This window comes from Stegodyphus dumicola, chromosome 2, assembly GCF_044657685.1.
Source record: "Stegodyphus dumicola isolate Sdum_Otavi_A_Nest chromosome 2, ASM4465768v1".
Lineage (NCBI taxonomy): Eukaryota > Metazoa > Arthropoda > Arachnida > Araneae > Eresidae > Stegodyphus > Stegodyphus dumicola.
This window is the reverse complement of record NC_140769.1, coordinates 71607120-71631537: the sequence shown is the minus strand read 5'-3', so window position 1 is coordinate 71631537 and position 24418 is coordinate 71607120. Positions and strand designations below refer to the sequence as shown.

General features: G+C 34.8%; 1 protein-coding gene across 1 annotated transcript in view; it reads right to left on the bottom strand.

Annotated features, from left to right (window-relative positions):
* Nucleotides 1-23379, bottom strand: part of LOC118190996 (neprilysin-2-like) — a 134131-nt gene extending 110752 nt beyond the window's left edge. Inside the window, exons 1-4 of the mRNA XM_085810306.1 lie at nucleotides 23116-23379; nucleotides 22077-22169; nucleotides 21162-21260; nucleotides 622-786 (exon numbers count right to left, since the gene is read on the bottom strand). Coding sequence (XP_085666432.1) covers nucleotides 622-786; nucleotides 21162-21260; nucleotides 22077-22169; nucleotides 23116-23185 — 427 coding nt within the window. The 5' untranslated portion in view covers nucleotides 23186-23379. The remainder of the gene's footprint in view (nucleotides 1-621; nucleotides 787-21161; nucleotides 21261-22076; nucleotides 22170-23115) is intronic.
* Between the last annotated feature and the right edge of the window lie 1039 nt (nucleotides 23380-24418).

Genomic DNA, 24418 nt, shown 5'->3' with positions numbered 1-24418 from the left:
TGCAATTCTTTGACTTCTTATTTTGGTTTTGTGTAGCTGCCATCTTGAAATTTTGCCTTTCTGGCGTCGATCTTGGAGTCAAAAAAAAAGAATCGCTAAAAAACAAGGGGCACCCAATTGTAAACTTTTACCCACGTTCATTTAAAACTGCGTTCTTCGTTTCCTTTTTTTAGCTGCGAGAGGGAGATAATTTTCCATTTCAAGAAGATAAATAAATGTTTCACAAATTGTGCCGTCCATTTTGTTCGGTCCATCTCTTATTCCCGATAGTCCAAGACGCAATGCTGTTGCGGCCGTCTACAGAACATGATTGCCGTGTTGGTTACCTGCACTGCATAGACATTTCAAGCGATCCTATTTGCCCACTTTTTTGGGGGGGATTCTGGAGAAGAAATGGACAGGGACTACCTGCTATGCTGTGGGGCTCTTCGAGATCTTACGTCGAGATACTGGGAGGCAAGAGCGCTCCTAAGGCAAGAACTTCGGTCTTTTATTTCTTAGTTCTATTATTTGTAACCTCTCTTTGTAAGATTTTAGTTCTTTGTAACTTTTTGCCTAGCCATTGTAAATAAATAGAATTGTTCAAAGTTATCAAAAAATTTAGCATATTTATTTACTCACGTCTGAGTTCTAAGTAGAGTTTATCTTGAAGTTCGGAATGAATTGACACTTGTGGCGCGTAGTATTCAGAAATAACATGTTTTTTCAACCAGCCACCACAAGCAAACTGGTAAAAGTCATCGCAAGGGTCCGTAGTATCATCCAACTTGTTTAAAATGTCGGAAGCTGAAAGATAAAGAAAACATTATTAATTCAAAAATATTTTCCCTTCTTGGTCTTAATTAGTTTTATATCCCAAAACAAAAACAGAGTATTATGCTCATCTCTTTGTGGAATTTGCTGAAAATCAAAACTCTACACAATAAATATCATAAATATTTTACTTTTGCTCCAACGTACAAACTGGAAACACAACACACTTATATATGTTTAGAACACAATTTAAAACTAATTGCCACATCTCTAAAACACAATCACATAAAACTTCATTCATTTAAAAGTAGAAATAAATTATTTTTAGCTTTTTGTGAATAGCAGGAGCGCACTCTTTCGGCGAGCAATGGATGGCGTAACACAGTGGGCCCCCATGGCCCCGTCATCAGCTCAACTAGAAATATAAACTGAAATATAATACACATAAACATAAAAATTAAACAAACTGTAAATATAATTATAAAACATGAAATAAATAAATCAAGAGTCATTTATAGGAAGTCTGACCAACTTATGTATTGGTCTTTTCATTTCACCCGACACATTTTTAAGCCCCCCCCAAAGTCCTGCTATGCTGCCTCAACGTGGCGGGGGGGTGTCACTGGGCGGAACGGGCGAAGTACGTCGGGAGCATAGCTCTTGGTAGGGCCACCCTAGGCGTGAAGGCCGTTCCAACATGCCCAGCTAAAGCATAGCAGGTGAAGAACCCTCAGGGGATTGCCGTCTTGGTGATCGGGTATCACACTCCCGGAGCCCCAGTAACCTTTCCTCCTCTCTCTTTCCTCTCCTCTCGTCTAGCTCTCTCCTATTTTTCTCCCTTGTGGTTTCCTCTACTGGAGGTTGGGGCTCACTGTGAGATGCAGCTACTACTCTTAGTTTCTGTTTCACCATGGTGAGAATACCGCCTATGCGTTTGCCGTGCATGGTGACCCGTAGGGTGGGAAAGGAGGATCCTGGCAGTTGAGGGGCGAGGTACTATCCCCAACACACTGCTTTGGCCTCTGCTTCTACTTAAAACGGGAGGCACTTAGCTGTCCTTAAACTTAAAACTTAACTACTTAAAACGGCTGGCCTTAACTACTTAAAACGGCTGGTCCTTAACTACTTAAAACGGCTGGCCACTAGTCCTATTGGTCAGTGGCTAGGGGATAAGCTCTCGGAAGTTTCCGCTCTTGGGAAAGCCGACTGTGGGGCTTCAGTTTGCGTATAGGCCCGGTTAGCCCTAACATAGGGATCTGTGTTCCCTTGTTGGGCTCCATGGTGGGTGGGGCGGTCGGGCCCGAAGCCTTCTTTCTTTTCAATATGAAAACTTTAACTTCTTCTCCTAACCATATGGATACGAAAAATTCTGGAGCTGCTAAAAGAATTTGTACTTCGACCTTAATTAGCACAAACAAATGTCCAAAGTTCTTAGTTATCACTGGTGAGCTAGAAAATCTACGAGTATCACCATTCTTCATCCATAAGCATATTGTGGCCTCAGCAGGCGAGCCAAAACACATAAAAAAGCAAAAAAGCTCCGTTCAGGATCTCTGCTCATCGAGACTACATCTGATGCACAATCTTCCTCTCTCCTAAAAATGACCAAAATGGGGGAACATTCTATTACTGTATCCCCACATAAGTCTTTGAACACGTCAAGAGGTGTCATTTCGGAAATAGACTTGATATCAGTCTCTGAGGATGAACTTTCAAAAGAACTCGCAGAGCAAAATGTATGTGGCGTCCGCCGAATAAAAGTCCGTAGAGACGGGCAACTCATCAGAACAAAACATCTTATTCTGACTTTCTCCTCTCCAGAGCTACCGAAAGCCATTAAGGCAGGTTACCTGAATTGCCCATCAGACCTTACGTGCCGAACCCACTGCGCTGTTTCAAGTGTCAACGGTTTGGCCATGCGAAGGCCGCATGCCAGGGAAACCTGGCATGTGCTCGCTGTTCTGCAGGTGGTCACGAAAGTCAGGATTGTGTAGCTGATCCAAAATGTGCAAACTGTCATGCCAATCATCCAGCATACTCACGAAACTGCCCTAAGTGGAAAGAAGAGAAAGAAATACAGCATATTAAGACTACAAGAAAAATCTCCTATCCTGAAGCTAAGAAACTTTTTAGCACGGGTCAGTCAAAAGCAAATGTCTCCTATGCACAAGCCACTAAATCATGTCGGTCAATAAGTACACAAACATCGCATAGCACACAAAAGAAGATACCTGAACCAAAAACAAATGACAAAGAAAGTCTTTCTTCTACCTCCTCCCAAACAGACAATAGAAAGTCGAGAAATAAAAACACAAGAAACAGAGAGTTCAAAAAAGAAAATCAAAAACTCAGAAAAGAGAAGCTCAAGCCGAAGCTCTATTGAAGGGACCTTTTCAGACTTTATCGAATCTGAGATGGAAACAGATGGAGGCAGAGATCTCTCGAAAAATGTTCTACCTCACAAAACAAAGAAACAGCATCGAAGCAATAAACATTCCTAATGGCTACTCTCATTTCGTGGAACTGCCGGGGCTTCTATCAGGGTATTGATGGCATTAAGCAACTTATTAATAAATATCGACCTATTTGTATAGCGATACAAGAGACATTCCTCAAACCTGGTAATTTTGCAAAGCTACGTAGATACTCGATGACAAGAAAGGATAAGACATTCAGTGAACGCGCAAGTGGTGGTGTCTGTCTACTCACCTCAATTAATTGCCCTTCGAGTGCTCTCCCTTTGGATACTCCTCTCCAAGCAGTTGCAGTACAGTTGAGCATTCGAACACTGACTACTGTCTGCAGTATTTACATCCCGCCTAATGAGAACATTAATTTAAGAGATTTAGAGGATCTAATTGCCCAACTACCAGCTCCGTTTATTCTACTCGGTGATTTCAATGGACACAATCCCTTGTGGGGTAGTAAAGACACAAACCCACGAGGTAAGCAAATTGAACAGCTACTCCACGACCACTGTCTCTGTATCCTTAACAACGCAGAAAGCACTTATTTTCATCAGCCAACAAGGACCTTCCATTCCATTGACCTTGCTATTGTTTCTCCACAGCTTTTGCCTTTTTGTTTCTTTAATGTCGAGAATTATCTATATAATAGCTATCATTTTCCTATTATCATAAGCATTACAGGAAATAGGAGTGTGTTTATACCTAGAACACCACGCTTTTTGTTGGACAAAGCCGACTGGGACTCTTTCTTACATTATGCTCTTTTTACTGAAGAAATAATAAAGAATGTGCACATTGATCAGGCTGTGAAGATCATTACAGATAAAATTATTCAAGCAGCTGATATATGTATACCAAAAACGTCGGTAAAACAGCCAAAATACCCAAAGCCCTGGTGGAATCCTGAATGCCAGGACGCCATCAGAAAACAAAGGAAAGTTTGGAGCATTTTTCGGCGATATCCTTCAGAATCGAATCTCGTAATATTCAAAAGGGCTAAAGCAAAAGCTCGGCAGGTGCGAAGGAAAAGTCAGAAGAATTCTTGGATCTCGTATGTGTCTTCGATTAGCTCTTCAACTTCGGGTAAGAAGGTGTGGGAGAGAGTCCGGAAAGCGTCCGGTATCTACAAAGAACACACACTTTCCATTTTAAAGACAAGTGGTGAAACAGTTACTAGTAGGGAAGAAATTTCCAACGCTATTGGACAGTTTCTCAGCCGTCTCACACAGTAGCAACTACCCTCTTGAATTTCTTTCCGCAAAAAAATGCATTGAAAAACAGCTAATTAATTTCAACTCTCCCAATACTGAACCATATAATCAGGATTTTACTGTGCTTGAACTGAAAAGAGCTCTGTTGCAGACAAAAAATTCATGTCCTGGTCCAGATGATATTGCCTATCCTATGCTGAAACATCTTCCTTCCAAGTCATGGCAACCATCCTCTTTCTCTTTAATAGAGTATGGAAGGAACAAGTCTTTCCAAATGCCTGGAAAATAGCTTTTGTCATCCCCATTGTTAAACCGGGAAAAGACCCTACTAATCCGTCGAATTACCGTCCCATCGCCCTAACTAGCTGTCTCTGCAAACTCTTTGAAAAGATGGTCAACACTCGTCTGGTCTATTATTTAGAGACAAATAATTGTATCTCCCCTTATCAGAACGGTTTTAGAAAAGGAAGAGCAACTATCGATAACATCCTATTCTTAGAAACAGGTATCCGTAGAGCGTTCGTTAGAAGAAATCATTGTTTCCATTTTCTTTGATATAGAGAAAGCTTATGATACCACCTGGAGAGACGGTATCCTTCGTGACCTATATAACAATGGTTTACGAGGAAACATACCGATATTCATCAAACATTTCCTACAGGATCGGAAGTTTCATGTGAAGATAAGCGATACACTTTCTGACATCTTCCATCAAGAAGAGGGCGTTCCGCAAGGAAGTGTATTAAGTCTTACATTATTTAGTATAAAAATTAACTCTATTTTAAAACAACTGCATCCAGCAGTCCAGGGTATGCTCTATGTCGATGACCTGCAAGTCAGTTGCCAGGGAGAAGACCTGAAAGACATTGAATGTAAACTGCAGACTTCTCTCAATAGAATTGTTAAATGGTCACAGGAAAATGGTTTTAGATTCTCTACTCAAAAGACTGTGTGTGTACATTTCTGTCGAAAGAAAATTCCTCACCCTAACCCCGAACTTTATCTGCGAGATGTGCTGATTCCTGTAGAAAAGGAAATAAAATTCCTAGGAATGATATTTGACCATAAGCTTACGTTCCTCCCCCATATTACCTATCTAAAAAAAATGTTTAAAAACTATGAATATTCTGAAAGTACTGTCAAATACTTCTTGGGGTGCTGATCGAAGCTCAATGCTTCTTATATATAGAGCTCTCATTCGTTCGAAACTAGATTATGGATCAATCATTTATGAGTCGGCAAGGCCTTCAGTATTAGCCAAACTTGATCCGATACATCACCATGCACTTCGGATATGTACTGGTGCCTTTAGAACTTCTCCAGTGGAAAGCTTATATGTGGAAAGTAACGAGACATCCCTGCGGTTAAGACGTGAAAATCTTTGTTTTAAACATTATTTCAAAGTCTTATCACAAACCGAAAATTCTACGCGGTCAAAATTGCTTAATGACCAATACTCCCGTTTATATCAAGCACGACCATCATGTGTCCCATCTTTCGGCTTGCGGATGAGTGATTTGGTGGAGGAGTATAATTTGTCTAATATAGATATACAGATGGAGGATTTTTTTGGAATTCCTCCCGGGGAGGATTGGAGAATCCATTCTCTGGATACTTTTCGACACTGGAGTAAATCACAAACTAATGAAATCATCTACAAGCAGATATTTTTTCAACATAGAAACAAATATAGGAAATATATCCCTCTATATACAGACGGATCAAAATCCCAGGATCAAGTTGGCGCTGCTTTCGTCACAGAAAAAACAATAGTAGGGGTTCGATTACATACAGTTTGCTCTGTGCTTACTTCTGAGCTTACTGCAATCCATCTGGCTTTGACTTACCTTTCAAAACAAAAGTACATAAAATTTATTATCTACACAGATTCCATGAGTGCCTTAATGTCATTGAAAAATCACGCTCAATGTACTCATCCAGTTGCAATCAGAATCCTGAAGTTGAATCATTCTTTAAAAATTCGGGGATACCAGATTCTATATTCGTGGATCCCTGGACACGTTGCCATTAAGGAGAATGAATTGGCGGATATTGCAGCTAAAACTGCAACCACAATGTACAATCTTCAGATTCCACTAGCAGACATCAAAGGGTTTGTCAAAAGCAAAATCCTCAGCAAATGGCAGAAGCAATGGGATGACAAAGTATATAACAAGCTGAGAAATGTAAAACCCACCATTGGATACTGGCCATGTATGGCTAATAGAAAGGAAGATGTCCTCTTGACTCGACTGAGAATTGGCCATTGTCGCCTGACCCAGGAGTATCGTCTGAAGGGAGAAGAGAATCCCAGCTGCCCAAACTGCAATGCAGATCTGACAGTGCATCATATCTTGGTGGAATGCCAAAGTTTTAATTATTTTCGCCAAAAACATTTTAATTGTTCAGAACTGGACTTAGGAAATTTAATTGGAAAAGCACATCATCGTAATTTGTTTCTGTTTTTAAAAAATATTGGCTTTTATAATAGACTTTAACCTGTTTTTTAAATTATTTCAGTAGAATACCAAAAGAAAAGTTACTGATTATAGAAATTGCATGAAATGATCATAGTAAACTAAAAATAAGTAAATATATTTACATATGATTGAAAGAAATGGTGATGAAAATCATCAGCATTACTAGTAAATACTGCAATCCATAATTATATTTTTAATTGCTTACTATTTAAAAAACACAAATAATTTTTTATTAATTGGAAATTTTAGTTCTGTTACCTTCCTTCTGCTATTTATACGTTTAAAAGATATCAGCTCTTATCATAGACTGTAATCTGTCTCTTCTTACCTAAGCTGGAAGTTTTTACAAATGACTAATTGCATTGTTACCATTTGTCTGGCGCAGATAACCTTGACAGGTTTTGTGCCAAATTACAATAATCCAACATTTTTTAAGTTGACTGACCTTACTCTTTGGTCAGTTCCTTTGTAAGTGCAAATTACTTTTGCCATCTTCCACTTAAGTGGCGACAAGATCTCATCCTTGATTAGCACCAAGTCATTCACATGTAAATCGGCACTGGGAAGTTTCCACTTGTTGCGCACTTGCAACTGAGTCACGATTGACCACGATTTGACCACGATTTCCAAAACGATTGGGAAATTTCTGTAACTCTTTCCACCGTTCACGGCTGAGAATTTTCTCATTTGTAACATCAGTCTCAGAAACACTTTTTAACTCTGAACCGATAATAAAGTGAACGGGTGTAATGACAGAAAAATCATTTGGGTACTCAGCCACTAAAGAACGAGAGTTAAGTATGGCTTCAATCTCCACTAGTCACGTTAAAAATTCTTCTTGTGAGAGGGTCTGCGATCCTATAGCTGGTCTCATGTGGGACTTCATCAATTTAATGGCAGCCTCCCACAGGCCTTCAAACTGAGGGGATGATGGAACATTTAACACCTTCGTTGGTCAAGTAAGTACCAAGTGCCTCTATCGTACACGTTTTTAAGTAATTATTTGCACTGATAAAGTTCGTTCCACAATTACAGAATATTTCAGCTGGCGTTCCTCGTCGTCCGATGAATCGTTTCAGAACTGCAATACATGCCTGAGCACTAAGACCACTACGAAGTTCTAAAAGGGCAGCTTTCGTTGCAAGGCATACAAGCACTCACACGTACATTCTCAGTGGTTTCACTCCTCAGTACCACGTCTAGGGCTGATCAAGAATGGGCTTGAAAAGTCAGTTCAGTATTTATGAAATGGTCTTCCGGTATTCACTCTCGCAGAAGGTATGTCAGCCATCATTTGTTTCGAAAACTCAGAGCAAAATCTGGCACAGATAACGCACTTTCTTGTTTCTCTGCGTATTGCAGTTTTTGCTCCTATAATCCAATACTTTTGTTTCATCGCAAAGTTAATTAATTGCACTCCAACATGCATATAATTCAGATGATAAAATGTTACTAATAATTTTGTAATAGGATGATTCTTATGAATTGTGCTCTAAGAACGGATTTAGAGAAATTAAAGAACTTTTCTTTAACACTCTTGTTTTCTCTAAAGTAGCTATTTCCTTTTTATATTCAGTTCTTTGGACTAGTTTGATTAGAATACCATGCGCTTCTTTTAGTTCACTTGTTTCTAAGCAAGGAGCCAAAATCCTATTCCCGTTCACATTTCTTATAAACCTTAAACAACAAGCAACAACAATCTGCAACTTACTCCAAACTGAAAATTTGTTCCAAAGCTGCTCAACTAATTCCAACTGAACTACGTGATGATGCGAAGAAGGCTTTGGGTGAGATTAAAAGTTTGATTACTAGGTATGTTGAGCATGTTAAATCTGTAAATTTTCGTGAAGCTTGTAAAGAAAGCTTATTGAATTCAGTCATGCAAACGAAATCGTATGCTAATGCTGTGGCGCCATCTGTTGGGACAAATCAGACTGATTCAGATTGCTGTGTTTTTGTGAGTGCCCAAAACTGTACATCTGATGAAGTTAAAAAGCTCCTTAAAGCTGAAATCAACCCTCGGAAACATAAAATTGGAATTAGCAATATTCGAACAGTCCATAACAATAAAGTAATGGTGAAATGTGCTTCGGGATATGATAAAGAAAAACTGTTTACTGCTTTGCAGGAAGACTCATCTTTTTTGAATCCCTCTATTCCAAGACGAAAATATCCTACAGTTTTACTTAAAAATGTGCCAAACAGCATTAGTAATGATGAACTGTTAAAAATTATTGAAGAACAAAATCCTGAAATTACCGTGAGTGAAGAGACTTGGAAAGATGTTAAAGTTCGCTTTACTTTAAAAAAGTTTCAACGGGAGAGAAGCGTGGTTATTGAGGTGCATCCTTCTGTGCGCAAGCGTATTTTAAATTTTGGGCGTATTAAAGTGATGTGGAATATGTGTAAAGCTGAAGATTTTGTTGTTTTAAATAGATGTTTTAAATGTTTAGGCTACCACAGAAGTCTTGATTGCAGAAATCCCTTGGCTTGTTATTGCTGCTCTGGTGAGCATAAGAGTTCAGAATGTGATAAAAAAAAGTGCAAGTGTGTATTAATTGCATAAGATTTAATAAAAAGACGAAAAATGCAACTAAGAAAGTTGATGTAAATCATAAGCCATTTTCTGGAACTTGCCCCAGCCATACATTTATGATGAATCTTGCAGCTTCAAAAATTTATTATGGGTAAGTCCGAGAATTTGTCTCTTTCTTTTGTACAAATAAATTTGCACAAATCAAAACTTGCTACTCAGCAACTTATTTTATATATGGAGGCAAATGACACTGATGTCGCACTGATTCAGGAGCCGCACTTTTATAAAGGTGTTCTTCCTGGCTTTCCAATAAAATATAAAGTTTACTATGATTCCGAAGCAGAAGTTGTCAAGTCTGCTGTTATTGTTCGCAACCAGAATCTTTCTCCTTTTTTGGACTTAAATCATACAGTTTATAATACTGTTGTTTTAGATATAAAAATCAATGGATCTCACTTGACTATTTGTTCCGCTTATTTCGAGCCCCAAACTAATATTGACATAGAACTATTAAAAATTTCACAAATTTTAACGATGAAGAAACCATGCAATTTTTTATGTCGTATGGATTCGAATAGCAAATCAGCGATTTGGCATAGTCCTATTACTGATGCTAGGGGAACGAAACTTAGTGATTTTATTAGTGCGAATCATTTGTTTCTACTTAATGAAAATCGCGGACCTACTTTCTGTTCCACGCAAGGCTCGAGTTATATTGACCTTACGCTTTGTAGCTTAGGACTGCTGCCATACGTTCAAGGTTGGGATATCTCTGAGGAAGATTCTCTTTCTGACCATAAAATGATTATCTTTGAACTTGTTTTATGCCGTCCGATTATATCTTCTAATTTGTGTACTTTTAATTTAAAAAGAGCGAACTGGTTTTTATTTACTGAACTTTGTAAGAGAGAATTGTGTAACTTGAATATCCTTCTTAACAGTTGCTCTGATTGTATTGCATTAGAAAACGTTGTAAACAGACTTTCTACCGTTGTTTTTAATTGTGCTTTACTTTCAATTCCGATGAAGAAAAGTAAGAAGAATGGGGTCCCTTGGTGGTCTAAGGAAATTGATTGTTATAGAAAGCATGTAAATACTGCTAGGCGTAGATTCCAGAGAGAAAGAAACTGTCTTCTTAAAAATATTTATAAAATTAAATATTTCGAATTGCGGCATAAGTACAAGGCTAAATTAGCTAATGCTAAGCTTGAGTCGTGGAGAAATTTTCTATCAACTATTACTGTTCACAATGTCTGGAAATCTATATATAAGTATGGGGTCAAGACCAATTTTGCGAAAAGGATTGAGATTTCGGGAATTAAACTCCCGGATGGCAGTGTTACTTCGAGTTTGAGTGATACAATTGTTGCTATAATGACAAAGAATTTCCCAAGAGATAATGCGCGTGATGATAGAAATTCTCATAGAACTATGTGCACTAAGTCTGATGGACCTTATATTTCTTTTATGGACTGTCTGTTCTCTACTTCAGAAGTTAACAGTGTTATTAAAAATCTCAAAAAGAACAAATCACCTGGGCTTGACTCTCTTTCTAATGAAATGATACATCACTTTCATGCGGTGGATAGCACATTTCTACACAAACTTTTCAACCTTTGTTTACAATTAGCAGTTTTTCCAGCACAATGGAAGAGAGCTCGGGTTGTTTTGATTCCTAAAACGTTAGATACAAGAACCCCTTATCTTGATAATATTAGATGCATTAGTCTTTTGCCTACTTTGGGAAAATGTCTTGAAACTCTCTTCATTAACAGAATAAGTTGGTATTTGAGACAAAAATGCTTTTATAATGATTCTCAGTTCGGATTTACTCCTCGGAAGTCCGCTGAAGACGCCATTATTCGCCTTTGTAATATCTTGCAGTGTGCAAAGAAAATGAAGTATACTACACTTCTTATTTTCCTAGATTTCAAAGGAGCTTTTGATAATGCTTGGTGGCCATCTATCTTAAAAATTTTAAAAGATGCTGGTATACCACATAATATCTATAACCTTCTTAAAAGCTTCTTGAACGAGAGGACTGCTGAGCTTCAGCTTGGGAACGAAGCTAAGGTTTATTCTCTAGAAAAAGGCTGTCCTCAAGGCTCTGTATCCGGACCTACTCTTTGGAACATAATCATAAATGATCTTTTAATTCATCTCGACGGTTGTTTTAAAAATGCGTTTGCAGACGACTTACTATTAATTTTCCAAGGAAGGATTTTGAATAACATTCTTTTGAGAGCACAAGAAGTTCTTGATTTTGTCTCCAGTTGGGCGATTTCTCATAAACTCACTTTCAATCCTTCAAAAAGTAAAGTTATGCTTGTTCCCAGTACGTTTGATGAACAAAATATTGATTCTTTGATGCTCGATAATTCTCCGTTGGAATTTGTAGAAAATGTTAAATATCTTGGCGTCATTCTTGACCAAAAATTAACATGGAAAAAGCACACTGAATTCCTTTCTGCTAAATGTGAAAAAATTATTAATGGCTTTCACCGAATTGCCAAAAATATTTTTGGAGTAAGCTACGATGTTAAGAAACTCATGTATAAGCAGTGTATTGTACCTTTCATTTCGTACGGCTGTCGTGCTTGGGGACATGTTCTTGCCAAGAAGGTTAACAAAAGAAATTTAAGAAAGATTCAACGGAGAATTCTTCTTCGTATTATTAGTGGTTATAGAACCTTAAGCTATGAGGCTACTTTTGTTCTTGCTGGAGTTCCGCCTATTGATTTTGAAATTGCATATAAGAATAATATTTTTGAGTCATTGGCAACTCATGCTTCGGAAGACTGTATTAATGGCATTGTCCCCTTCACTGATCTTCCTCATCCCGCTTCTTTAGAACCCATAAATTTCTGCGATTATAAAGAGACTGCTGAAATAAATTTTCATATGGTTTTCTTTACAGATGGCAGCAAGATGAACAACAAGGTTGGCCTTGCATTTGTTCTTTCTGAAGGCCATTCCGAGATTTGTTTTCTTAGACACCGTATACGGAATGAATGTACAGTTTTTCAAGCAGAACTTCTGTGCATTTATCTTGCCGTCAAATGGATCCAGGATCATGGGACAACATCCTCAAAGTACCTTATTTGTTCTGATTCTCTTTCTTCTCTTCAACTTTTGAACAGTATTACCAGCTGCGATAAATTAGTTATCGAAACCCTAGTAACTGTTAGTTCACTTAGAATTAGAGGTATTGATATCTGCTTTGCTTATGTGCGTGCTCATCATGGTTTCTACGGAAATGAAAGAGCTGATTTCTTAGCTAAAGATGCCTTAAATTTACCCATTGATATCAACATTAGCATTCCAAAGAGTTATTGGAAGTCCTTTCATTATAAAAAGCTTTAGCTATGTGGAATGAGGAATACATTTCATCTTGTAATGCGGAAGTCACCAAAAAGTTCCTTCCTTCTATTTACCATAGACTGAATTCCGAGTCTTTCCTCTCGTTAAATTTTAAAGTGTCTCAGTTTTTATCTGGTCACGGTAAATTTGCAAGTTATCTGTTTCGTTTTAATCTACGATCAAACAATTTATGTGAATGTTCAAAAAGAGTTCCTCAGGATGTGGAACATTTGATCTTCTCGTGCCCTACATTTGATGGCCCTAGATTATGCTTACAGAACGATTTGAAAATGTTCGGAGTGACTTGGCCAGTGAACTTATCTGTTTTCGTGAAGTCCAGACTGCTGTTCTCTGCTTTTGTTCGCTTTATTTATGCATGTAATTTTTAATGTTTATTTATACATGTAACCTTTAATGTTCTAGTTAACTTACTTCTGTAAGCCCCGTGTTGTACATATGTGGTGCACGGGGAGTCTGTATGTTCTCAAAGGAAAAAAAAATTGGACCTGACCACCATTTTTCATTAAGTACCAACTTCTCAGCCGAGATTTCTCTAGTGAGCAAATCTTTGGGTTTATCGTCAGACGGACAATAATACCAATCACTTGGACTCGATCATTCCTGAATTTCCACAACCCGGTTGGCAACGAACTGTTTCCATCTCTTCGCACTTCCCTTCACCCAATGCAACGCAATACAAGAATCACTCCAAAGCACTCTTCTTCCAATTTTATCCTTAAAAACACTCTTAAGGTAATTTCCCACTCTAGCACCTATTACCTAGCTCCAACCGTGGCAGCGTTAGTTTCTTTAACGGTGACACTCTACTCTTCGACATTATAAAAGATACTCTGTAATTCCCGTTATTCTGACAATATCTAAAATAAACAACAGTTCCGTAAGCATTTGGTGAAGCAATGCAAAATACATGTACTTCCGATTCCTCATTCTCACAATCCAAAAACCAATATCTCGGAATACTTCTAATTTTTTCTAATTTTTTAATTTCATCACACCACAATATCCAAATTTTCCTGCAAGTTCTCCGGAAACTCTTCGTCCCAATCACACGCTCTCTCCCAAATTTCCTCTAACAATAACTTTATACGTATCACAAATAGTGCAATCAAACCAATAGAATCAAAGATTATTGCCAGCTGTATGTAAAACACATCTTTTAGTGCGTTGCAACGTTTTCCACGAATCCACCAAACCCTTCACCTCCAACGACAAGTCATCTCTATTAGGATTCCAATTCAACCCTAGGACTTTCAGCTGTTGAACTCCCACTATCTCCTTGTCACTGAGTCCATTTTCTATCCACAATTTTTCTAATTCTCTACTGTTCGACTTCAGTTTCCTCAAAGTAAATCCACCACTCTTTAACGTTGATACAGCATCCAACGATAACTCAAATGATTCTCTCACACTGTCTCCACCATAATATAAATCGTCTACGTAAAGTGATGAATTTAGCATTTCAAATGACTTCGGTTTACTTTTCTCATGTTTTTTTATATGATGCTTTATCGTAGTACTCAAAATAAAAGAGGAACTTTTACATCCAAAGGGTAGTATTTTCATTCTCATAATTTTATATTCTTCACTGCGATTATCTGAATACCAAAGAAATTTTTAGAATTTTTATCTCTTTCAGAAATTTTTATTATTAAGAAAGCCTTCTCTATATCACCATTAAACGCTATTTTGTAATTAAGAAATTTTAGAATCACATCAAAAATATTTGGATTTAAATTTGGTCCAATTTCCGAACAATCGTTTAAAAAAAATTACCTTTAGATTCTGAACTACAGTTAAAGACTATACGAACAACTTTGGTTGTTTCTTTAGCTTCCCTAACAACTGCTCTATGAGCCATAAAATACTCCTGCTCATCTCTCTCACATTCCATTTTGTCCATCTCTTAATAACTCCATTTTGTTTTTGGTCATTTATTATTTCCCTATACTCATTAGCAACCCAATCATTTTTAGAAAAGTCCTTTCCTAACTCATCAAAACGCTTTTTAGCTAAAAAATAATTATTTTCTAATTCATCATAACTACAATAATAAATCAGTTTCATATCTCTCATTCACAAATTTTAATTTTTTCTCAAATTCATCTATCAACTGCATTTAAGTCTTCTTTTTCTTTAATTCCTAAAGCATCAAGCTCCCACAATACCTGAACATCTGAAACGGCTACACAAAACTTCGCTGAAACTGCAGTCGCATTTAACTGCATTTAACTTGTACACATCTTGACTTCCCTGTAAAGCAAACCCGAAAATCGTTGGCACGCAAGTAATTTCCTGGTTTATTTTTTAGAAAGAAGAAGCTTCAACACATCTGCCCCAATTAATATCTCAATGTTTATACCACTGTCACAGCAGTCGGTTAAGACTAATTAATATTTTGTACTTCTTCATTTGTAACAGAAACAGATGCCGCTGTAATAGTATCGGTCACTAGCACTTCAATTTGAATACACTGATTACGGTTGTATCTGCTAGATAATTGTAATTCTACTACTTCATATAATTTCTCAGTAGGCCTTGCTGAGCCAAAGGAAAAAACTGACAGCCTTTCCTTTCTAATTGTTTTTAATTTTAAGCAATTGGCAAAGGACTTCGTACACCAGCTTCTTTCGGAGCCATTATCGCATAATATGTGCATCATTTTATTGAATTTTGTTTTATCAATAGAGCTAACATATACACTGCAAGTGAGTAACAGCACAGATGATTTTTGCATTGATCTTGACACTGAAGCATTGCATTGAGTTTGTTCGGCGCCACAGTTTTCTAGTTTAGCTTTATTTTGCTAACAGAAATGAATCATCGAATGATGAGCTTTCCCATAGAAATAATTTCTGGCTCTACATTGTTTTGCATAACACTCAGAAGGAAAGCATTTGAAGTAAAGATTATTTTGTTTAATTATTTCAACAGGCTCATTTACTGAAAGCCTTTTAAAATTAGGACAATGTTGTATAGAGTGGTTTGGATTTGTTTTGCACAAAATGCATGTTTAAACTTTTGCTCCAGATACATATACATTAGAAATATTTTTGTAATTATAAATACGAAGTTTATTAACATTATTTCATTGCCTCTTTTATTATCGTTACCTGTAAATGACTTTGCAAAAAGGGATTCTGGTTTCTGTTTACCTTTTGATGACAAATAACATCGCATTCACAACCTAAAGTTTGGGGTTCGAACCATGTCTCTCCCTGTTTAACTGCTATATGGGTCTTTAATTCACGATCAAGTTCACTGAATATTTTATCCGAAACAATAAGATCACATAACGATTTAAAATCTTTTACATTTCTCAACTTATAATAATATTCAAAATTTGCACTTAACCTTGATGCAAACTGTACAAAATTCTCACATGACAATTTTTGCGTAGAACGAAAATAATTTAAACACTCTTGAGGGGTTGGCTGAAATTTCTTTAAAATAATGGACTTTAGTTTATCGTTATTATTAATATCTTCTTCCTTCACATATACCATTAAATTAGTGACCTTCTCTCCCAAAATATTTAATAGGATTTCTACTTTAAATCTTCAGGCACTTGTTTTGCCCTAAAAGTCCTTTCAAACGACTGGAAAAAGAGATTAAAGGATTCTGCTTTAGTAGGTACATAAATTGTTAATGTTTTTGCACTTTTAATTAAATTTTTCATACTTCGGTTTGAGTTGTCCGTCTCAACATTTGGATTTTGTAGCAAGTCTTTTCTAGTGTTAGCTAGAATTCCACCTCTAACTGAAAAAGTTTTATTTTCTGTAATCTAATTTCGTTTTCCAATTTTTTTATCAATTTGCATTTTCTTTTCCTCTAGAATATTATCAATAACATTTTGCACAAATTCAGCATCATTTGCATAAACTTCTAAACCTTCTATTAAAGTTTTCAAAGTAACAATTTTCGCCCCGCTCGGAACTGCCAATCCTAATTCCTCCGCTACGAGCGTCAACTCGTCTTTTTTTAATGACTTAAGTGACTTCAGACTCATCTTTAATTCAAAGAAAATTACAACAACCCTGAATTGGCAATTAGAACACAATGTGCACAAAAAACGAACACATCAAACTCAACACTGACACTATCAACTCAAATTATCAAGTAGGAACACCTCAATAAATAACACTAATAAACAGAATTTAAGACTAAACATTATTACAACAAACCGAAATAACTACTCACCATAATCTATACAAAGGAGCCATCATCTTCACTGTCGATTTCCGCGCAACACATATTCCTATATCACCACACTATTTTTTCTCACAAAATTTGATGATACACATTATTACTACCCCATTTTTACTTAATTCCACTTCCTGACACCAAAAAATGTTATGTTCATCTCTTTGTGGGATGGGCTGAAAATCAAAACTCTACACAATAAATATAAATATTTTACTTTTGATCCAACGTACAAACTGGAAACATAACATACTTATATATTTTCAGTAAACAATTACAATAAAAATAATCGCGTGTTGCCACATCTCTGAAACACAATCACCAAAAACTTCGTTCATTTAAAAGTAGAAATAAATTATTTTTAGTTTTTTACGAATAGCAGAAGCGCGCTTTTTCGGCGAGGCGTAACAGAGTTTTAAAGAGATTGACTTCGTTACGGCTAAAAACTCGAGCCATTACGAAACAGAATCACAACATCAATACCTATGACGGTTAACACTTATATTGGATTATAACAACATCATTAAAATTTATTGGAGAAAAGTTCATCAAATGCAAAGTTCATCAAATTAATTTCCTCTAATTTCATTAGCGATATATTCTCATTCAAACAATTCAGTTTGAATGAGAATTCTTAGCTTAGAAACAGGGAATTGATATCCATTTTGCTTATGTGTGTGCTTATCGCGGATTTTATGGAAATGAAGGAACTTATTTCTTAGCTAAAGATACTTTAAATTTACCCAATATTAGCATTCCAAAGAGCTATTGGAAGTCCTTTTATATTAAGAAGATTTAATCTAAGTGGAATGAGGAATATATTTCATCTTGTAATGTTGAGGGTACCAAAACGTTCTTCGCTTCTATTTACCATAGACTGCATTCTAAACCGTTTCTCTCTATTAATTATAAAAATTCTCAGTTTTTATCTGATCACGGTAAATTTACAAGTTACTTGTTTCGTTTCAATCTAAGATCCAACAATTTATGCGAATGTACAAAAACAAAGTACCTCAAGATGTGGAACATTTGATTTTATCCCTGCCATCGATGGCCATAGATTATGCTCGCAGAATGATTTGAAAGAGTTTGGCGTGACTTGGCCAGTGAACTTATCTGTTTTCGGACTGTTTTCGGAGTCCAGACTGCTGTTCTCTGTTCTTGTTCATTTTACTTATGTATGCAATATTTAATGTTTTACTAAACTTACTTCTGTAAGCCCCGTGTTGTACATCTCTAGTGCAAGGAGAGATTATATCTGTTAAAAAATCAATTCAGTTCTCACTTCGGAGTAAGGCAAAAATGCATAAAACTTCAAAACATCGTCATTGAAAATTGTAAAATACAGAAAAATCTATAAGATCAAATACAGTTCAAACCAGTTAAAAAAAAAAAAAAATTTCGCAATTAAAATTAGAGTTTCTACACTGAAACAAGCTATTTGACCACGGGCAGAAAGAAAATATTTCGGTTCCCAAAAATTTTAACTTAACTTCTGGACCCATTGGGTAAAATGACACTGAAGATCGTGCACCAGCTGATTTAATTCTCTGTGCTACTAAGGGATTCAAATGTAAACGAACAGCCGCCACTTTAGGACTAGCAGCCATTTACACATTAAATTAAATTAATGGTAATTCTACAACTAATGCCGGATATTAATTAAAGTTATAAAAACCTTAACAGGATCATAAGAACAGTGCAATTCAATAACATTTAAAGCAAAAAGCGCACGATTTACCGATGTGCAAGAATAAAACCAGTTAAGAGGTTATATAAATTTATATATATATATAAAAAGTTTGGTTCTGCCGATTGCAACAAAAAAGGGAGGCGCAACCCTAGATGTTAGAGCAGTTCCATATACAAAATTTCAAAGTTCGGCAGCTAATCGTTTTTGAGTCATTCGAGATAGGTACATGCACACTTATGTATGTACGTACAAACGTCACAGAAAAATCTCTTCTGACATTTTAAATTCATTTTATAAACCGTTTTGGAAACAAACAGTCCTTTATCCTGTCCGTGTGCACAGATGTCACTCAAAAGAATCTTTCAGATGGATTCGAGAACGATCTAAATGGATGTTTTTCATTGAAACATTATACCCGACCTTTTTCGCGTTTACACCGTTTCCTTTGCTTTGTACAAGTAAGTGAAACTTCATGAAGTTCCAGAGTTGAGTCACTATGATTGTTATATCATCTTGATTACTTTACGATTGCTTAGTGGTAGTTTATAACAGTATTTAATGTTGCTACGTTTTGTTTCCGTATTTAATGTTTCATATTTGATATGCAGAATGGTCTCTAAATGTTACAACAAACTTTGTAATGGAAAAAAGTTCTTTCATTTGTAGTTCAATAACTGCATATAACTTCGCAGATATATCATCCAAGTTTCAATAATAGAGTTACTTGTAAGTTGAAATATTTTCAACGTAATTATATGATTAGAGAACAATAAATACGTAATATGCAGCTTCATGATAAAACGTTTGAGTTCGCTCCCCAAAAAATGAACGATCATTATATTTTTTTAATGTGGATCAAAATGCATGAACGAATTACTTCGATTACTTTTTTACACCATTTCATTTTAATTATGTTTATGCTATGTTTTAACAGGATAGAAGGAACAAGACTAGGATTTTTAACAAAAATTTAGAAAAAAATAAATAAGAATTTTAAAATTAATAAGTAATAAATTTTAAATAAGAATAAATAAGAATTCTTATTTTTAATTAAGAATTTTTTTCGACAGTTCTTTAATAAGTCACTTTTTATGTCGAAACTAATAAATTCAACGTGAATATTAAAAAATCTAATGTGAACACCACATGGCTTCCTTGTAAGGCCTATTAAATTATGCACATTTTTTGCTGCATTTCATTTAAAACTATTTCTTCGAAGTTCATTAGAGATATATTTCTGATTCAATTAATTCAACTCTCACTGCAAAGCAAAAATACATAAAAATTCAAAACATCGTCATTAAAAATTTTAAAATATAGAAAACCCAAATACAGTTAAAACAACTAAAGTTTCTACGTAAAAGCAAGCAATTCGGCCAGCAGGAAAGAAGGCAGATTTTTTGGTGCACAAACTGAAAGTTTACTTTCAATCCCACTCTGTAAAAAAACACTGAAGGTGCAGAAACTGACTTTCACTGTTCTACTGAGTTTCAAGTGTAAACAAATGGCGGCTCGTCAGACTTAAAGTCCCACTTAAAGTTTTAAATCGTTCATAATTCAAAAATTATTGCATGCAGATTAACTAAAGGCATTAAAAACCTTAAACGGAGCTTACAAACTATATAATTTAATTACTTTCAAAACAAAAAATGCACAATTTAGCAACATATAAGAATAAAAAAATACGCTTTCAAATACAGGGAATAGAGTGGGAACATATTGTATATATATGACTGGTGCAGCCGATTGCAAAGAAAAAGAGAGTTGGACAACTACATGTTACAGCAGTCCCATATTCAAAATTTCAATGTTCTACGGCTACTCGTTCTTGAGTTATGCGGAATATATATATATATGTACTTACGTACAGAATTAACGATAAAAATCCTTCCTGAATTCTTTTTAAATCCATTTTACAATCCTTTTTGGCAAAAACGGTCCTTTATTTTTCCCTATGAACAGATGTCACGCGAAAACATTATTTCAAATTGTTTCGATAGCTGTTGAAATTGATATTTTCGTTGAAATACGATACGCGAAAATTTTCGCGATTACAATACTCATCTTTACTTCGTGCAAGTAAATAAATATTTGCATATTTGATTTCAATATAAAACAAAATGTTTCAGGATAATTTAATTTTTTCTCATTGAAATCTTTAAACTGCAAGGGTGAAACGCGTATTCAGACAATATTGTACAATCTAAAAGGAAATACATTTTATTGCAAATATTATAGCGATACGCAGATTCACGAAATTAGATTCTACCGATACGGCATCAATTTAAGAGAAACTGCAAACATGTTGATGTCGGGAAACATAAATGCACTCATTTTGAATACAATTAATTATAAAAAGTAATTGCTTCATCTTGTGAATAAGAAAGTTCATCTAATAAATCTTATAAGAAAGTAACAGATAAATAATTCTGAATATACCTGCTCTAGTGCATTCTGTTGTCAGGCATGCGTCGGAGACGTTGAGGGAAGACACTAATTGATCTATAACCGCTGGCTGGTTAATAGCTTCTTTTGAATCTGGAAAAGAGCTTTCAATAAGTATTTAAATTAAATGAAGAAGAATATATACATGTTGGTAGAAGCATAATAAAATGCTTTTATAACACAGTATTATTTTTAAAAGCATTGAAATGCTTCAGAAAAAGATTGTAGATAACATTGGAGGAATTAAATTATTCAATTTATTCTCTTAAACCTTTGCATTTCAATGAACGAAATTAAAAATCGACAACGGACTGTCAACTATTACCTTTCCAAGGTGAAACCAAATTTGCAGACAACACTGAACGTGAATGCCAAATTAATTATGTATATCATAAGCCTAAATTTTAATCCATGTAAAGTATTAAAACACTCATATGCTAAATTTTCAACGACATTTTTTACTTTTACCATTTCTGTTCAGAATTATTATAAAAGTATTTTAAGAACAAGGTTATGATGGTTGACTAGATTGATTAATTTTTGAAGTGGAATCTATCTAGTATCCATGCATATTACTTGCAAAGGTTAATCTAATATAATGATAAAGATTCAGTCTCTGAAAAACAGCTGAAAGCAATGAAAATGATAGTAAAGAAGATTGATAGAGACTTGAGTTCAAAATAATAATAGAAAAGTCATATTTTGATGAAAAACCTTTGTATGTGATATTTTAATGTAAAATATGTTAAAGATATTTATTTGTATATAGATAAAACAAGTCCTTATTTGCAACACACTTGAACATCAAAGCTACCATAACCATGGTTAACAATAATCATACATGTGATCATGTATGACACGATGTTCCTTGAGTGAAGAGTATAAAACGATACAAAATTCTGGTGTTACCTCTTTTAATCCATTCAATTGTCATGCAATGGTTAGAAGCAGAGAAGTCGTTGATGAATGGCTCTAACACATCTGTGTGTCCTAGTCCAGGAACTGAAAGAAATTTTTTAACACATTTCTGAATTATATGAGAAAAGAATTACATATTCGTTAATTATGATCCATAGTTCCATTTATGCATATATATTCGTAAATTATGTTGTATAGTTTTGTATTTGCATGTTTATCCTTTAATTCACGCCATTCGAATTTAAACATACTTGAGAAAGCTTAAAAATTATTATAATGGTCTAAAATTTACAAACTAAATTCGGATATTTAAAATCAGGCAAACTATAACCTCATGCTGCAGATCTTGTAGAATATTTTTTTCTATTCATATTTTTACTCAATATTTCAGAATTTTCATGAAAGGGAATGTTTTAATCTCTAAAACTGATGTCAGTCTTCGGGTAATATTTTCCTAAATATTAACAGTAATTGGTGCGATCCTTTTGTTTCTATTTAATTAAGTTAATTTAGTTTGATACATTATACTGTAATACCGCAAGCTACTGATCATTATACTTGAAGTCGAAATTTTGCTCAATCGATTCATGTTATCGATAATGAGTATCTCACACTATTGCGTACATCAGCAAACGTTTTCATTTCCCTCATAAAATTTACTTGTAGATTTTAATATTTAAAAAACATAGGTAAAAAAATAAACACATTACAGTTATTTGTAGATTATTAGTTAGTTATTAGCTAATTAACCTAAAATCTGCATCATTTTCTGAAGAAAAGTAAAAAAAAAAACCTATATTCCTGAGTTTATGCTACGTAAATTTATCCTGCATTTTACACAACTTAATTACATCTTCTAATGTAACATCAGCGCACAAATTAGTTATTTAGTACTTTAGATGATATTATTAGAACAAATAAATAATAAACGCATTTGATTCTTCATAATTATTTTTCATTTGTTACGTTTTTAGTTAATTGATTTTGCATAAAGTAAATAATCATAAAACATAAAATCAGTAAAACTTACTTAAGGCCTTATTTGTAAAGGATGCAGAGCAAAGAAGATTCATTAAAACATCAATGTAATAAGTGAACATTCTTAGCTTATTGATGCAGATACTAAATTTCTAAGACAGGTGAGTGAATTTCGACAATGGGCAGCAGAAGTAATTCTTATTACAGAATTATGTGTAACGACTAGATATAAAAGTGGTAGTATTCACGTATTATTCCAGCAAAGACTGTTTTCTCTGTGTTGATTCTACGTGTATATAGATATCTAATAAGTGACGGGTTGGCGTTTTGTGTAGATTACATCTGCAGTTGATGGAATACATACGGGACACCTGAACAATTGTTTAGTCCGAAGTCGATGACATATCACATAGAATTAGGTTGCATACGTACATTGTTCAATCAAGAAAGAAATGCCTTTGAGTGGCATTTCATACCTGTCGGAAATCTAAGGTCGTGAAACGCTCCAGTGATAAATAAAAAGATTTGTTGCAAAGTTTTAGTTAAAAAAATATTTTGCTGTTCACTATACTTAGTTTTCAATTAGATTTTACTTATTTCTTCATAATAACGGAAGAAAGAAGTATATTTTAAAGATACGTAAACCAGTTACTTAAATACTGCTTTCAAACTGCAATCCTTTAAAATTAACTCCTTCTGAGAATTTGTATAATTTTAGGTCACGATATTAAAACAAGCTTAGTGGAAAATAAGTAAACTTTCCTAAGCAAATCACGAAATCTTATTTAATGAAAAATTTCAAATAAACTTAATGACCTAAATTAGACATCGAAACCTATGAGGAATTTTTTGGGATATATTTCAGAAAGGTAGGTAATATATTGTAATAAAATGCTCGAAGCTATCTTCGTGACTCTGATTTTTACCACAAGATGATTATGCAAATTACATCAGAAGACAGAACTGCTACAGAACGAAATTCCACCACTTACAGTTATTTAAAATAAAGTAAGTGAAATAAGTTCAAGTAACGTAGTCGGAGAGTAGTCTATTTAACCTGAGTCAAAAAATCTGATGTGTACACCACATGACTTCCTTGTACGGAATATTAAATTATATGCGCATTTTTCCTACATTTCATTTAAAATTATTGAGATGAATCTACTTCGTCAATACAGCATAAACCATAATAGAATAAATGCACTTTTTAAAATTCACTATATTTATTTACGATAGCGATATTTTGGCGCTACAGCATTACATCTCCTTCATTTTATAACCCAGAATGCAAAAATATTATATCATCTGAAAAATCACTTAATCTTTGCCACATATTCTATTAAAATACTGTAATA